General features: G+C 46.4%; 1 protein-coding gene across 1 annotated transcript in view; it reads left to right on the top strand.

The window, feature by feature from the left end:
* Positions 1-17,298, top strand: part of col4a4 (collagen, type IV, alpha 4) — a 37,419-nt gene that overhangs the window by 7,181 nt on the left and 12,940 nt on the right. Inside the window, 25 exon segments of the mRNA XM_063907599.1 lie at positions 3,905-3,976; positions 7,159-7,293; positions 7,374-7,418; positions 7,598-7,714; positions 9,276-9,344; positions 9,498-9,533; positions 10,135-10,197; positions 10,372-10,407; positions 10,500-10,541; positions 10,713-10,793; positions 11,327-11,371; positions 11,511-11,573; positions 11,812-11,856; positions 11,996-12,049; positions 12,775-12,835; positions 13,441-13,545; positions 13,894-14,049; positions 14,171-14,260; positions 14,537-14,697; positions 15,117-15,189; positions 15,276-15,382; positions 15,846-16,029; positions 16,166-16,234; positions 16,894-17,001; positions 17,180-17,248. Coding sequence (XP_063763669.1) covers positions 3,905-3,976; positions 7,159-7,293; positions 7,374-7,418; positions 7,598-7,714; positions 9,276-9,344; positions 9,498-9,533; positions 10,135-10,197; positions 10,372-10,407; positions 10,500-10,541; positions 10,713-10,793; positions 11,327-11,371; positions 11,511-11,573; positions 11,812-11,856; positions 11,996-12,049; positions 12,775-12,835; positions 13,441-13,545; positions 13,894-14,049; positions 14,171-14,260; positions 14,537-14,697; positions 15,117-15,189; positions 15,276-15,382; positions 15,846-16,029; positions 16,166-16,234; positions 16,894-17,001; positions 17,180-17,248 — 2,086 coding nt within the window.

The raw sequence follows: 17,298 nt of genomic DNA, 5'->3' as shown, positions 1-17,298 counted from the left end.
TAATACACAGAGTACATGCAGTATTAATACACAGAGTACATCAGTATTAATATACAGAGTACATGCAGTAGTAATACAGAGTACATGCAGTATTAATACACAGAGTACATGCAGTATTAATACACAGAGTACATGCAGTAGTAATACAGAGTACATGCAGTATTAATACACAGAGAACAAGCAGTATTAATACACAGAGTACAAGCAGTATTAATACACAGAGTACAAGCAGTATTAATACACAGAGTACATGCAGTAGTAATACAGAGTACATGCAGTATTAATACACAGAGTACAAGCAGTATTAATATACAGAGTACACAAACGGGAGGCAGTATTAATACACAGAGTACATGCAGTAGTAATACAGAGTACATGCAGTATGAATATACAGAGTACAAGCAGTATTAATACACAGAGTACAAGCAGTATTAATATACAGAGTACACAAATGGGATGCAGTATAAGTACACAGAGTACACAGAAGGGATGCAGTATAAGTACACAGAGTACAAAGATGGGATGCAGTATAAGTACACAGACGGGATGCAGAGGTAGTACAAAGATGGATGCAGTAGTAGTACACAGACGGGATGCAGTATGAGTACACAGACGGAGTGTTTTGACTGCTCCATTGTCTTTCTGCTCTGATGGTATCTGAGGAACAGAAGCTGCTCCACATCTGTCTTTATTCACACCGCTCAGAGAGTGTGTGTCGGAGAAATGGATGCATGATTGTCACTGGCGTTATCTGATGAACTCACACACACACACAAACACACACACACTGTCAGCAGTCAGCTGTCTGCGTGCTGAGGATCTCAGAGATGCTTGTCTGTCTCTGCTGGCTGTTTACATTCCTCGGTGTCTGCACACAGCATCAGAAACACAACGACACGCTGTAGCATACACACACTCTTTAGTGTCCCCTGGTCTCCAGCTGTGTGCGTCTCTCTTTAGTGTCCCCTGGTCTCCAGCTGTGTGCGTCTCTCTTTAGTGTCCCCTGGTCTCCAGCTGTGTGCGTCTCTCTTTAGTGTCCCCTGGTCTCCAGCTGTGTGCGTCTGTCTTTAGTGTCCCCTGGTCTCCAGCTGTGTGAGTCTCTCTTTAGTGTCCCCTGGTCTCCAGCTGTGTGCGTCTCTCTTTAGTGTCACCTGGTCTCCAGCTGTGTTTGTCTCTTTAGTGTCCCCTGGTCTCCAGCTGTGTGCGTCTCTCTTTAGTGTCCCCTTGTCTCCAGCTGTGTGTGTCTCTCTTTAGTGTCCCCTGGTCTCCAGCTGTGTGCATCTCTCTTTAGTGTCCCCTGGTCTCCAGCTTTGTGCGTCTGTCTTTAGTGTCCCCTGGTCTCCAGCTGTGTTTGTCTCTTTAGTGTCCCCTTGTCTCTAGCTGTGTGTGTCTCTCTTTAGTGTCCCCTGGTCTCCAGCTGTGTGCATCTCTCTTTAGTGTCCCCTGGTCTCCAGCTTTGTGCGTCTGTCTTTAGTGTCCCCTGGTCTCCAGCTGTGTTTGTCTCTTTAGTGTCCCCTGGTCTCCAGCTGTGTGCGTCTCTCTTTAGTGTCCCACGGTCTCCAGCTGTGTGCATCTCTCTTTAGTGTCCCCTGGTCTCCAGCTGTGTGCGACTGTCTTTAGTGTCCCCTGGTCTCCAGCTGTGTGAGTCTCTCTTTAGTGTCCCCTGGTCTCCAGCTGTGTGCGTCTCTCTTTAGTGTCACCTGGTCTCCAGCTGTGTTTGTCTCTTTAGTGTCCCCTGGTCTCCAGCTGTGTGCGTCTCTCTTTAGTGTCCCCTTGTCTCCAGCTGTGTGTGTCTCTCTTTAGTGTCCCCTGGTCTCCAGCTGTGTGCATCTCTCTTTAGTGTCCCCTGGTCTCCAGCTTTGTGCGTCTGTCTTTAGTGTCTCCTGGTCTCCAGCTGTGTTTGTCTCTTTAGTGTCCCCTTGTCTCTAGCTGTGTGTGTCTCTCTTTAGTGTCCCCTGGTCTCCAGCTGTGTGCATCTCTCTTTAGTGTCCCCTGGTCTCCAGCTTTGTGCGTCTGTCTTTAGTGTCCCCTGGTCTCCAGCTGTGTTTGTCTCTTTAGTGTCCCCTGGTCTCCAGCTGTGTGCGTCTCTCTTTAGTGTCCCACGGTCTCCAGCTGTGTGCATCTCTCTTTAGTGTCCCCTGGTCTCCAGCTGTGTGCGACTGTCTTTAGTGTCCCCTGGTCTCCAGCTGTGTGCGTCTGTCTTTAGTGTCCCCTGGTCTCCAGCTGTGTGTGTCTCTCTTTAGTGTCCCCTGGTCTCCAGCTGTGTGCGTCTCTCTTTAGTGTCCCCTGGTCTCCAGCTGTGTGCGTCTCTCTTTAGTGTCCCCTGGTCTCCAGCTGTGTGCGTCTCTCTTTAGTGTCCCCTGGTCTCCAGCTGTGTGCGTCTGTCTTTAGTGTCCCCTGGTCTCCAGCTGTGTGAGTCTCTCTTTAGTGTCCCCTGGTCTCCAGCTGTGTGCGTCTCTCTTTAGTGTCACCTGGTCTCCAGCTGTGTTTGTCTCTTTAGTGTCCCCTGGTCTCCAGCTGTGTGCGTCTCTCTTTAGTGTCCCCTTGTCTCCAGCTGTGTGTGTCTCTCTTTAGTGTCCCCTGGTCTCCAGCTGTGTGCGTCTCTCTTTAGTGTCCCCTGGTCTCCAGCTTTGTGCGTCTGTCTTTAGTGTCCCCTGGTCTCCAGCTGTGTTTGTCTCTTTAGTGTCCCCTTGTCTCTAGCTGTGTGTGTCTCTCTTTAGTGTCCCCTGGTCTCCAGCTGTGTGCATCTCTCTTTAGTGTCCCCTGGTCTCCAGCTTTGTGCGTCTGTCTTTAGTGTCCCCTGGTCTCCAGCTGTGTTTGTCTCTTTAGTGTCCCCTGGTCTCCAGCTGTGTGCGTCTCTCTTTAGTGTCCCACGGTCTCCAGCTGTGTGCATCTCTCTTTAGTGTCCCCTGGTCTCCAGCTGTGTGCGACTGTCTTTAGTGTCCCCTGGTCTCCAGCTGTGTGAGTCTCTCTTTAGTGTCCCCTGGTCTCCAGCTGTGTGCGTCTCTCTTTAGTGTCACCTGGTCTCCAGCTGTGTTTGTCTCTTTAGTGTCCCCTGGTCTCCAGCTGTGTGCGTCTCTCTTTAGTGTCCCCTTGTCTCCAGCTGTGTGTGTCTCTCTTTAGTGTCCCCTGGTCTCCAGCTGTGTGCATCTCTCTTTAGTGTCCCCTGGTCTCCAGCTTTGTGCGTCTGTCTTTAGTGTCTCCTGGTCTCCAGCTGTGTTTGTCTCTTTAGTGTCCCCTTGTCTCTAGCTGTGTGTGTCTCTCTTTAGTGTCCCCTGGTCTCCAGCTGTGTGCATCTCTCTTTAGTGTCCCCTGGTCTCCAGCTTTGTGCGTCTGTCTTTAGTGTCCCCTGGTCTCCAGCTGTGTTTGTCTCTTTAGTGTCCCCTGGTCTCCAGCTGTGTGCGTCTCTCTTTAGTGTCCCACGGTCTCCAGCTGTGTGCATCTCTCTTTAGTGTCCCCTGGTCTCCAGCTGTGTGCGACTGTCTTTAGTGTCCCCTGGTCTCCAGCTGTGTGCGTCTGTCTTTAGTGTCCCCTGGTCTCCAGCTGTGTGTGTCTCTCTTTAGTGTCCCCTGGTCTCCAGCTGTGTGTGTCTCTCTTTAGTGTCCCCTGGTCTCCAGCTGTGTGTGTCTCTCTTTAGTGTCCCCTGGTCTCCAGCTGTGTGCGTCTCTCTTTAGTGTCCCCTGGTCTCCAGCTGTGTGCGTCTCTCTTTAGTGTCCCCCGGTCTCCAGCTGTGTGCGTCTCTCTTTAGTGTCCCCTGGTCTCCAGCTGTGTGCGTCTCTCTTTAGAGAGAGGAAAAGACTTTCCTCCAATCAGACGAAAAAAGTCTGCAGTGATGTCACAGTGTTTGTGATTATGTCATAACGCTGTCGTGGTGACGATGTTGTTGTTTTCTGTTGGTTTCCAGGGCGACCAGACGGAGCCCTGCGGCGGACGGGATTGCTCCACCTGTCAGTGTTTTCCCGCCAAAGGAGCGATGGTGAGTCTCCGCCCACTCACACACAGCAACCAGTCAGAGCGCAGTTGCAGCCACACATCATCACAGACCATTTATGCACCTGTGACACCTTCACTGTCAGCTCGTACACACACACACACACACACACACACACACACACACACACACACACACACACACACACACACACACACACACACACACACACACACACACACACACACACACACACACACTTTCATTCACTGACATGGCGCTCCACCTGTAGGAAGCTTTATGGACGTAGGAAAGGTTTTATTTTGGCGGGTCAGATGGCAGAGAAGCAGCAGTTCCTGACCGTCATGATGTCATTAGATTTTAAACTAGGTTTTATTTTTGGAAGGTTAATGGGAGTTTTTCGGGCAACTGTGTGCGATATATATTTTGAGGGAAATGTGTGTGTGTTTATCATCACATTACATCCAGATGTTTTCATACAGAAAGCAAGGTGTAATCCAGGGTCCAATCAGAGAGCTCGAAACGCATCACATGTCAATCAATACCCTGCAGACCATAAACTGACCTCCAGCCTGTGTGTGTGTGTGTGTGTGTGTGTGTGTGTGTGTGTGTGTGTGTGTGTGTGTGTGTGTGTGTGTGTGTGTGTGTGTGTGTGTGTGTGTGTGTGTGTGTGTGTGTGTGTGTGTGTGTGTGTGTGTGTGTGTGTGTGTGTGTGTGTGTGTGTGTGTGTGTGTGTGTGTGTGTGTGTGTGTGTACAGCTGGGGGTAGCAGACAGGCAGAAGGGATTGTGGGAAGGCGACTGATTTCACAGTTCAGAGGTTTCAGAGAAAGAGGGACGGAGAGAGGACTAACAGAGATCACAACTGTCACATCTCATCACACACACACACACACACACACACACACACACACACACACACACACACACACACACACACACACACACACACACACACACACACACACACACACCCTTCATGTGACTGATTCACACACTCACTCACACAGAGCACCAAGCTGGACTGAAAACGTTAACAGTCTGTTTCTCCAGATAATTATCTTTTGCTCGTCGTTTACTTACATTTTTTCATAAAATACTTAAATAACATTTTTGGGGGAAATATTGTTTTCTTATAAAAAGATGGTGTGTTTTTAATGCTCTACTCAGATTTATCCTTTCTATATTCAAACTGTTTTCTGACATTATTGAGACTTTTCCCTAAAAATCCTCGTTGATTTCTTTTTCCTCCAAATTAAAAAAATACTTTTTTGAATTTAATAAGAAAAATGTTTCGTAATCTTTTTCTCTCTCAAATGCTCAGATTTCTTTACCTGCATCTTCCCTCTCCTCCTCTCTCAGCAGAAATCTTTCACACACTCATTCTGTTCTGAAGCTGTTCACACACCCCTCACACACTCATCCATACACACTTTATCAATAAACACAGACTAAATGACCTTCTGATGGTGAGGTTTAACAGAGAGAAATAAATACTGTGTGTGTGTGTGTGTGTGTGTGTGTGTGTGTGTGTGTGTGTGTGTGTGTGTGTGTGTGTGTGTGTGTGTGTGTGTGTGTGTGTGTGTGTGTGTGTGTGTGTGTGTGTGTGTGTGTGTGTGTGTGTGTGTGTGTGTGTGTGTGTCGCTGTAATCTGATGTCTGCTGATTTAAAGGAACATTCCATCTGATTTAACATCCTGACCGTCTGAGCTGCTGTTCAAACACACACTGCTCTGTGTGTGTGTGTGTGTGTGTGTGTGTGTGTGTGTGTGTGTGTGTGTGTGTGTGTGTGTGTGTGTGTGTGTGTGTGTGTGTGTGTGTGTGTGTGTGTGTGTGTGTGTGTGTGTGTGTGTGTGTGTGTGTGTGTGTGTGTGTTGTTATTGATGTGTCACACTGCCCTCCTGTGGTCAGAAGGACATATAACATCAAATAAAGATATACATTTATATCTTTTTGTTAATTTTATCCTGTAATGACTTTTCCACAGAAGTATTTTTAGCTGCAAAAATAAAGTAAACCATTTTATTGGAAGATAATGTGAGGTAGATAATGTGAGGTAGATAATGTGAGGTAGATAATGTGAGGTAGATAATGTGAGGTAGATAATGTGAGGTAGATAATGTGAGTAGATATGTGAGGTAGATATTGTGAGGTAGATATTGTGAGGTAGATATGTGAGGTAGATATTGTGAGGTAGATAATGTGAGGTAGATATTGTGAGGTAGATAATGTGAGGTAGATATTGTAAGGTAGATAATGTGAGGTAGATATTGTGAGGTAGATAATGTGAGGTAGATAATGTGAGGTAGATATTGTGAGGTAGATATTGTGAGGTAGATATTGTGAGGTAGATAATGTGAGGAAGATAATGTGAGGTAGATAATGTGAGGTAGATATTGTGAGGTAGATATTGTGAGGTAGATATTGTGAGGTAGATATTGTGAGGTAGATATTGTGAGGTAGATAATGTGAGGTAGATAATGTGAGGTAGATAATGTGAGGTAGATATTGTGAGGTAGATAATGTGAGGTAGATATTGTGAGGTAGATAATGTGAGGTAGATAATGTGAGGTAGATAATGTGAGGTAGATATTGTGAGGTAGATATTGTGAGGTAGATAATGTGAGGTAGATAATGTGAGGTAGATATTGTGAGGTAGATAATGTGAGGTAGATAATGTGAGGTAGATATTGTGAGGTAGATAATGTGAGGTAGATAATGTGAGGTAGATATTGTGAGGTAGATAATGTGAGGTAGATAATGTGAGGTAGATATTGTGAGGTAGATAATGTGAGGTAGATAATGTGAGGTAGATATTGTGAGGTAGATATTGTGAGGTAGATATTGTGAGGTAGATAATGTGAGGTAGATAATGTGAGGTAGATAATGTGAGGTAGATAATGTGAGGTAGATATTGTGAGGTAGATAATGTGAGGTAGATAATGTGAGGTAGATATCTACAGCTAATAATACCTGCAGCCAGAACATTTAATACAAAGGTTTTAGTTTTATTTACTTTGTTTACACGTTATTCACACCCATATTACACATGAACTCCCCCCTATTACTCCCTTACTCCCGTTATTTTACCATGCATATAATGCTGTTGTTATTATTATGAAGTGAGATGTCAGCCTCCCAACCTATTGCTTCCTGCTGTTGATTTAGCTTTGACATTCATGAGTTCTATTATCGTTTGTTTACTGCAGGGGCCTCCAGGTCCTCTGGGACAGCAGGGCCCTCAGGGGCCCCCCGGCTTCCCGGGTCCCCAGGGGCCTCCAGGAGAGAAGGGCCACAGAGGAGACGAGGGCCAGATCGGAGCCGCCGGACTGAAGGGAGACTCGGTTTGTTTTATTCTGTCAGATCATCAGCAGTGTTTGTCGGAGAGAGAAGAGCTGCATCTGAACTTCTGTCTGTGTTTCAGGGAAGTGTTGGCGTTCCCGGTTTTCCAGGTTTAGAAGGAGTCCCGGTAAGAGCCCCGCCCCCTCTCATTCTCTCTCCTGATTGGCCCAGACATATCAATTACTCAATCAAACTCTAATCAAATGAACCTTTAGAGCAAATCAAACCACTTCAAACAGGATCTTATTCCCCCCGACATGAATGAAGCTCTCAGAGACAACCACTGCAGCATGTCTTTGTGTTCAGGGTCACCCGGGTCCGGCTGGAGGTCCAGGTTTTCCAGGTCTGGACGGATGTAACGGAACCAGAGGAGAGAGAGGAGATCCTGGAATTTCTGGAGAACAAGGACCTTATGGAGAACCGGTCAGAGTCAGAACCATGAAAACCTTATGATGACACATTCTTTCAAGATTCAAGAAGCTTTATTTATCCCGAGGGAAATTACTGTGCAGGTGTTAGTATGTGACCGTGCTGTAGTTCCTTTATAGCCCAACATTAGCCTCCTTTAGCTTAGCGGTGGTGACGTGAAGTCATGTGACCGTGCTGTAGTTTCTCTATAGCCCAACATTAGCCTCCTTTAGCTTAGCGGTGGTGACGTGAAGTCATGTGACCGTGCTGTAGTTCCTTTATAGCCCAACATTAGCCTCCTTTAGCTTAGCGGTGGTGACCTGAAGTCATGTGACCGTGCTGTAGTTTCTCTATAGCCCAACATTAGCCTCCTTTAGCTTAGCGGTGGTGACGTGAAGTCATGTGACCGTGCTGTAGTTCCTTTATAGCCCAACATTAGCCTCCTTTAGCTTAGCGGTGGTGACCTGAAGTCATGTGACCGTGCTGTAGTTCCTTTATAGCCCAACATTAGCCTCCTTTAGCTTAGCGGTGGTGACGTGAAGTCATGTGACCGTGCTGTAGTTCCTCTATAGCCCAACATTAGCCTCCTTTAGCTTAGCGGTGGTGACGTGAAGTCATGTGACCGTGCTGTAGTTCCTTTATAGCCCAACATTAGCCTCCTTTAGCTTAGCGGTGGTGACGTGAAGTCATGTGACCGTGCTGTAGTTCCTTTATAGCCCAACATTAGCCTCCTTTAGCTTAGCGGTGGTGACGTGAAGTCATGTGACCGTGCTGTAGTTCCTTTATAGCCCAACATTAGCCGCCTTTAGCTTAGCGGTGGTGACCTGAAGTCATGTGACCGTGCTGTAGTTCCTTTATAGCCCAACATTAGCCACCTTTAGCTTAGCGGTGGTGACGTGAAGTCATGTGACCGTGCTGTAGTTCCTTTACAGCCCAACATTAGCCGCCTTTAGCTTAGCGGTGGTGAGGAGAAGTCATGTGACCGTGCTGTAGTTCCACTATAGCCCAACATTAGCCTCCTTTAGCTTAGCGGTGGTGACGTGAAGTCATGTGACCGTGCTGTAGTTCCTTTATAGCCCAACATTAGCCTCCTTTAGCTTAGCGGTGGTGACCTGAAGTCATGTGACCGTGCTGTAGTTCCTTTACAGCCCAACATTAGCCGCCTTTAGCTTAGCGGTGGTGAGGAGAAGTCATGTGACCGTGCTGTAGTTCCACTATAGCCCAACATTAGCCTCCTTTAGCTTAGCGGTGGTGACGTGAAGTCATGTGACCGTGCTGTAGTTCCTTTATAGCCCAACATTAGCCTCCTTTAGCTTAGCGGTGGTGACCTGAAGTCATGTGACCGTGCTGTAGTTCCTTTACAGCCCAGCATTAGAGGTGTTAGTATGTGCAGATTATCCTGCTGAACTAAAGGTGTAAATATCACAAACGATGAGAGTATTTTCTGCAACAATGCAAAATCACACAGAGGAATCCCATTGGACCAGGGAGATGCTGCCTTCAGGGACCAACACAGGAATACCTCATCCTGCTGCTCTGTAATGTACAGTATATTATAATGAGTTTTATTCTGCAGGGTTTTTATGGACTGAAAGGATTTCCAGGAGATCCAACCCTCTACTTCATACAGTATCCAGGAATACCTGTAAGTATCTACGACCTATCATCACTTGTGTTCTTTGGTAGAGTGGATTTTAGAATTGGTTGCAGCTGTATTTTCCCCTGAAGACTTTTGACGTTTGTTTCTGGTGATGTATTTCTTTCACTCGTGAACAGCAGTAACTTGTTTGTGTTTCAGGGCGACGTCGGGCCCAGTGGACTAACTGGTTTGCCGGTGAGAGCAAAGTAAACTAAATCTGATTATTGTGCGTGCTGAGGGTTGGGTTAAAGGGAGGCGTTCAGAGCGAGAAGATCTTTTTCACTCTGTATTTTAAAAGGGTGATCACTATCACTGCAATCTGTTTGTTTTAAAGTATTTTATGAAATAATTTGCAGTTCAATGTCACACACTTATGGGATTCAAGAAAGGCAATCCTTACATGAATGTTTTGATGCCATTACTTCAATTTCATGGGTACATTTTGAATTTTATCGAGGTAACAAAGCTGGATTATTAACGGGTGAAATAAATCCAATCTGGAGAAAAGAACAGACAGATTTCTCAGTATTTACAGCTGAATGAATGGACCAGATAAAGTCTGATATAGATAATGAAATAAAAAGTCTGATTTACGATATTTATTCTGACCTTAAACAGATTCTGTTTTCTCATCATCCCCCATTTACATTTGAGAGAAAACGCAAACGTTTCAACAATATCATTTATAACTTATATATTTATGTTTTTTGAAACACAATGATTGAAATTCAAAACAAAAAAGCAAATACAGTTTTATTCCAAATGATTCGAAGTCTTTGTGTGTTTCTGCCCGCAGGGAGAGCCAGGCCTGGGGGGTCTGACGGGAGTTATGGGTCCCGCAGGACCGGACGGGACCAACGTGAGTCACAACTGACAGCCCATAATAAAATGAACAATGGTTACAATGATGGGATACAGCTCTTCTGTGATTAAGATCATTCAGATGTATCACTTTATATGTGCTGTATAAAGCTGCTATTTATCAGGACCACGGCTGTGAACCTCGCTCTAATATCTTCATGTGTCTCTACAGGGTCTCCCTGGTCTGCCCGGCTACAGGGGTTCACCTGTAAGTATCTCAAGTACATTTGATCACTACTACACAAGAGTAATTCATGTCTAAACACATGTTATACCAACATCAATGTGTTTGTGTTTCAGGGAGAAAAAGGTCGATCTCTGCCGGGACAGAAAGGAGACGAGGTACACACAATTATTTTACTCGAGTCCTCCTAAATGTGTGTGTGCACACACCTTTAATAAAGGTCATTCTGAAAGAGTAACACAAGCTGAAGAGTCATTTTATAGTTTTATTCTACTACATCAAATGCATCGGTTAGTTCTTGGTTTAAAAAGGTAATGTGTGTTCCACAGGGGGACCAGGGCCTCCAGGGGCCCCCGGGGCCGTTTGAGTACGTCGACCCTCCAGAAGACCTGTACATTAAAGGAGAAAAGGTGGGCGGGATCTCAGACAGTAGATCTGATGAAGTTCTACATCTGTCCTGAAACTCTACACCTGCTCCAGATGTTCACGTGTCCTTGTTCTCCTGTAGTTCTACCCTAGATCCACCATTGGTTTTCCTGATGTCCCACTGTTAAACTCCCCTTGATCTACCAAAGGTTCCACTGTAGTCCTACCCTTGTTGTACTGTAGGTTCTCCTGTGTTTCTACTGTGTTCCCATTGTTAATCTAAACTCTACCGTAAATCAACCATAAGTATATGTACCTTCTTCTTGGTTCTACTGGGATCCACACTGGATCCACTCTAGATCTATAGTTTTACTGTAATTCCACTGATAATCTAACGTACACCTTCATTAGATCTAACATAGGTCCCCTGTAGTTCTACCAGGTTCCACTGTAGTTTCAGCCTAGATCTACCAAAGGTTTAACTGTGTGTATTTCCTTGTTGCGTGGTAGTTTAATCCATGGTTCTGCTGTGGTTCTGGTTCTGTTTGTTCTCATGTTTGGTCTGTTGGTTCTCCAGGGGGATCCAGGGCCTAAAGGGCTCTGTGGAGTTCAAGGACTGCCGGTAAGTTCAGACATTGTTCAGTTTCCTCCACAGCTCCCCCCTCTCGTGTTACATCTATCGAGAGGCTGACGACCTTAACGCTGACTCATGATGACTCTGGTCGATGGTGAAAGTGAAGCTGATGGTTTTGTGGTTCCAGGGTTTGGATGCACTTCCAGGGATCAAAGGAGAGAAGGGGATTGTGGGATTTCCTGGAGTCAGGGTGAGTGACCCTCTATAATCAGGGTTAACCTCAGGGTTCACTTGATTAACCTGACTCAAATGTTGTCTTGTTTCAAATTCAGATCAGTAAAAAACCTCTGTGTGTGTGTGTGTGTGTGTGTGTGTGTGTGTGTGTGTGTGTGTGTGTGTGTGTGTGTGTGTGTGTGTGTGTGTGTGTGTGTGTGTGTGTGTGTGTGTGTGTGTGTGTGTGTGTGTGTGTGTGTGTGTGTGTGTTCCAGGGATTTTATGGTAACCCTGGTTTGCCCGGAGAAAGCGGCTTCAAGGTGAGAGAACAACTCTGTGAAGATCTACTCTGTGAAGATCTACTCTGTGAAGATCTACTCTGTGAAGATCTACTTCCTCCTTCGATAAACAGGTTTTCTGTGTGTGTGTGTGTGTGTGTGTGTGTGTGTGTGTTTTCAGGGGATGCAGGGAATCCCAGGGCTCCCAGGTCTGATTGGACGGGAAGGTCCTAAGGTCAGTCTGTTTGTCATTGAGTGTCTCTTATCTCGGCTGACCAATCACTCTCGTAGACCTCCAGGAAGAAGTGTAAACACTACCCGATCCGTACCAGAAACACGATCTGTGCTGAGCATGTTCAGAAGTGCGGCTCCTTCCTGTTATTAATGTGATTTTTAAAAGTATCTGAAGTATATTTGTTTTGCAGTTGAATGTCTTTAATAATGACTTGATTCAAGCAATACATTTGACCAGCTTCTCTTTATGAATGAAGGACGAATTTAGCTCGATATCTTAGAAGCTCTCGACCCAAAGATAACATTAATTTATTTAAATCCAGAAAACTTCAACATACCTCCGTCAGCATCATGGGAAGTACAGCATCTTCCATCATGCACTGAACAGATCGGGTAGTGACACCCAAGGAAGACTGCACCCTTTAAAGCCCTTTTCCTAGTGGCCAAACGGCGTTACTACAAGTTCTATGTGGCCATAGAACACATGCTCCCATCCAGAGACACTGGGAAAGAGACTTCCCAGTACAAACATTGGAATCGTTCAGCTCTACTATATTTTACGAGCTCTGTTCTGCACATTGGATTGATGCCTTTTATTTACAATACATCAGCTCCGGAAAATCAGAATAAGAAATGTCACTTTTGAAAGTAAAACTGATTTTAAAAAAAGTGGAATAAAGTTGCTTCTGTGTTTCCGATCTGCAATGAGCCTGTCTTTATTCACAGGGCATAACGGGAGATCCCGGTCCTAAAGGCCTCCCTCAGGAAAAACAACTCACACACACAGGTACACACACACACACACACACACACACACACACACACACACACACACACACACACACACACACACACACACACACACACACACACACACACAGATGGGGGTACTTGAGATTTTTTTGTTATGTTAATTTAAAAACATCAGTCGTGCATAATTCCTAAAATAACGATACTTAATAAATTAGGACAAAAAATGCCGCCTGAAGAAAGAGTTATAATAATTACGAAACAGTGGGGCATTTTAAAAGTCAAAATCTAGACAAAAAGTCAGAATTTATTCATTAAAGGACAGTTCAAAGCAGCTGATGTCTCAGGGTTACTGCATGAGGTCATTGGTTTCCCATGAATTAATGATGATGTAAACATTTGAAATGCAGCTTTAAGAGTTTCTCAGTTAAAGGTTTCAATAAATCAGACTCTGATGGAGCAGCTGGACCTCTCTATAGAGGCTGTTTCCTTCCAAATAGTGGTTGTGCTGATCAGGGGGTTCTTGCTGACCTTTCTGTTCATAGGGGTACGTTATTGAAAACGTTTGAGAACCACTGCCCTAGTCCTTCAGCTGGTGTTATCTCTGGTCCAACACCAGCTAACTGCCTTTTGTTTTTCCAGGTGCCATTGGAGACCCCGGTGTCCCCGGACCCAGGGGCCCTCCAGGAGACATAGGGTTTATGGGGATGCACGGCCCCGTTGGAGCCCCTGGCAGATCCATACCTGGTCAGTAACTACAGTTTCATTCTGATTTACAGGGGGAATATGTAACATTATAAACGACCAACGGAAACCAGCAGCCACTGAGACGTGATTCTGCTTGTTGACATTTTAAATCCCATCCCAGCAACATGAAGGAGTTTAGTGATGGGAAGTCTGGTTCTGAAGTTATCGGAGAAATAAGCTGAACAGCGTGCGTGGAGAAACTCTGGTCTTCAACCAACTGAAACTGCATTCCCGGGTTTTACTGCTTTATATGTTAATACAAACCGAACCGTCCTGAGGAGCCGAGGCTGTTAGACAGATTGGTTTAAGGTGGAATGAGGATGAATTAAGGAGTGTGTTCCTCTTCAGGTCCGAGGGGTGTTGTGGGTGAGAGTAGTGTTCCAGGATCCAGAGGGGACCGAGGAGAACCGGGTCTGGTTTCTAAAGACGAACCCACACCGGGAGAACCTGGAAAACCAGGAAGGCCCGGACCACAAGGACTGAAAGGACAAGAGGGGAGACCAGGTACCGGAGAACATGTTCCTACCTGCTGGTTTTCGGCTCGGTCACGTCACTTCCTAGTTCTAATAATAATAATCAGTAAGTTTTCCTGTGATCGTCCTGTGACTTTCTGTTTTCTCTTCAGGTAATAATTGTATTCCGGGGAACCCAGGAGAGTCTGGAGATCCTGGTGATCAGGGGCCACCGGGGTCCCAGGGCTTCCAAGGTCTTAAAGGTTAGTGTCTGGACGTGTTGACTGATAGATGATTGACTTAATTCAGCTTTACAAACAAATCAGAACACCTCAGGGATGACCGTCATTATTCATTGTCAACTGTTCAAGTCTTTACAATCATCTGAAAAGCTCAAATGGTTTTCACTGCTGTGGGCGAAACGTCACTCCTTCTGAAAACTGATTTAGAACTTCTGCCTGAACGGTGAAGAACAGGCTCCAGCACGTTTCCCTGAGGAACTCCACATGTGATTGACTTAATCTCACTGTGTGTTTCAGGTAGCTCTGGAGACTGTGATTGTGGCCCCCCCGTTGTCCTGAAGGGCCTCCCTGGCCCTAAGGGTGAACAGGGGACTCCGGGATTTCCAGGATCCACAGGGGCCCCAGGGCCGAGAGGAGAGAAAGGTTTACTTGGAGACACAGGAGTACGCGGAGAACAGGTAAGAACTGTCTGTCTGTCTGTCTGTCTGTCTGTCTGTCTGTCTGTCTGTCTGTCTGACTGCCTGACTTCCTGTCTGACTGTCTGCCTGACTGTCTGTCTGTCTGTCTGTCTGTCTGACTGACTGACTGCCTGACTTCCTGTCTGACTTCCTGTCTGACTGTCTGACTTCCTGTCTGACTGTCTGTCTGTCTGTCTGTCTGTCTGACTGACTGACTGCCTGACTTCCTGTCTGACTTCCTGTCTGACTGTCTGACTGTCTGACTTCCTGTCTGGCTGACTGTCTGACTGCCTGACTTCCTGTCTGACTGTCTGACTTCCTGTCTGACTGTCTGACTTCCTGTCTGACTGTCTGCCTGACTGTCTGTCTGTCTGACTGACTGGTTGTTCGATTGATTGATATTTTTGTTCTGTTTGTAGGGTTTGCGGGGATTTCCTGGTGTCGTAGGGTTCAAAGGTCAGAAGGGATCGTTCCTTGTGTTAGATTTTAAAGGTGAGTTCAAACATTGAACTAATTCACTTGTGAAGCACAATGTCAGGTCTGCGTATGAATGGTTCTGATTGGACTTTTGTCTCAAGGTGAGAAAGGAAACCGGGGGCAGCAGGGCCTTCCAGGCACACAAGGATTCTCAGGGAGAAGGGGCCTCGAAGGACTCCGGGGGGGCCCTGGAGTCCCTGGCCCCCAGGTCAGTTAAATACTGCTGAAAATTGTTGAAATTTTATTTGTATTTGTTTTCATTTTTAAGACAACATGTACCTTCACCCATTGCTCATTTTCACTCAATGTTCTGTTTCCAATTTCAAAACGGATAAACTGCATCACTGATTAGCCACCAAAACCCCTGGGTGAGGTTAAATTACTCAAGTTTCCTCTAGTAAAGACGGGGTCACTGAGCATCAGGATGTGGTTTTCAGATGTAATGGACAGCCTTGTAGGGGCGCTGGCTTCACACTGATAAGGTCTTTGCACACCATTTCCTCCCAGCTAAAACAAGAGAAACAGAAGACAGCTGAATGCTCTTACCAATGTCTTGCTTTAATGATTTTGGGACCAGCGCTCTCCATTCTGTGCGTCATTTCTTTGGATGGCAGAGTGAAGACTTGGTGCGTTTGCGGTTGACTTTTTATGATTGTTCTGTTTCTTCTCAGGGCGAAAGTTTCCCCAGTTCTCCTGGAGAGAGAGGCCCCACTGGTTACCCAGGCCCAAAAGGATTTCCAGGACCTTCAGGGCCCCCAGGACGAGGTGTAATCGGAGCAGTAGGAAAGCGAGGGGCTCCTGGGGACTCAGGACCCGAAGGAATTCCTGGCCCCCCGGGGCTGAAGGGCGTTAGAGGTAGAGATCCATCTGAAGTCTACTTCCAGTTAGAGGCCCTATTCCGCTTTCTGTGATTGGACCAAAAAAAGACTTTAACTTCCTTTCAAAATGATCCAACTGACACGAGCGCTTTGTACTCCTCCTCCTCCTGCAGGTGACACTCTGCCCTGTGTACCCAGAAACCCCGGGGCCCCCGGAGAGAAAGGAGATACTGGAAATGCAGGTAAGCGTCACCTTCACCTGTCTGTCTGCTCACCTGTCTGTCTGCTCACCTGTCTGTCTACTCAGCTGTCTGTCTGCTCAACTGTCTGTCCACTCACCTCTCTGTCTGCTCACCTGTCTGTCTACTCGCCTGTCTGTCTGCTCACCTGTCTGTCTACTCACCTGTCTGTCTACTCACCTGTTTGTCTGCTCACCTGTCTGTCTGCTCACCTGTCTGTCTACTTGCCTGTCTGTCTGCTCAACTGTCTGTCTACTCACCTGTTTGTCTGCTCACCTGTCCGTCTACTCGCCTGTCTGTCTGCTCACCTGTCTGTCTACTCACCTGTCTGTCTACTCACCTGTCTGTGTACTCACCTGTCTGTCTACTCACCTGTTTGTCTGCTCACCTGTCTGTCTGCTCACCTGTCTGTCTATTTACCTGTCTGTCTGCTCACCTGTCTGTCTACTCAGCTGTCTGTCTGCTCACCTGTTTGTCTACTCACCTGTCTGTCTGCTCACCTGTCTCTCTACTCACCTTTCTCTCTACCCACCTGTCTGTCAGCTCACCTGTCTGTTTACTCACCTGTCTGTCTGCTCACTTGTCTGTCTACTCACCTGTCTGTCTGCTCACCTGTCTGTTTACTCACCTGTCTGTGTCTGACTTCTTGTCTGTCTCTCCAGGGAACCTAGGTGTCCTGGGTTCTCCAGGTTTTCGTGGCATCACTGGACCTGATGGAGCTAAAGGAGACAAAGGACAGTTTGGACTTCCTGGTCGACCTGGACGACAAGGTATATCAACACACCTGTACCACACCTGTTACACCTCTACCACACCTGTACCACACCTGTTACACCTCTACCACACCTGTACCACACCTGTTACACCTCTACCACACCTGTACCACACCTGTTACACCTCTACCACACCTGTTACACCTGTCCTTTACCATCCTCTCTCCTCCTGCAGGACCTCCAGGTGTTGTTGGAGACCCCGGAGATGAAGGCCGTGAAGGCTTCAGTTACGATGGAGATCCAGGTACACTCATCTCTGAAACCGAGTGTGATTTCAGTAGTTTTCCACAGAAC

This window comes from Eleginops maclovinus, chromosome 18 (genome assembly GCF_036324505.1).
Source record: "Eleginops maclovinus isolate JMC-PN-2008 ecotype Puerto Natales chromosome 18, JC_Emac_rtc_rv5, whole genome shotgun sequence".
NCBI lineage: Eukaryota > Metazoa > Chordata > Actinopteri > Perciformes > Eleginopidae > Eleginops > Eleginops maclovinus.
This window is presented reverse-complemented; position numbering and strand designations above follow the sequence as displayed.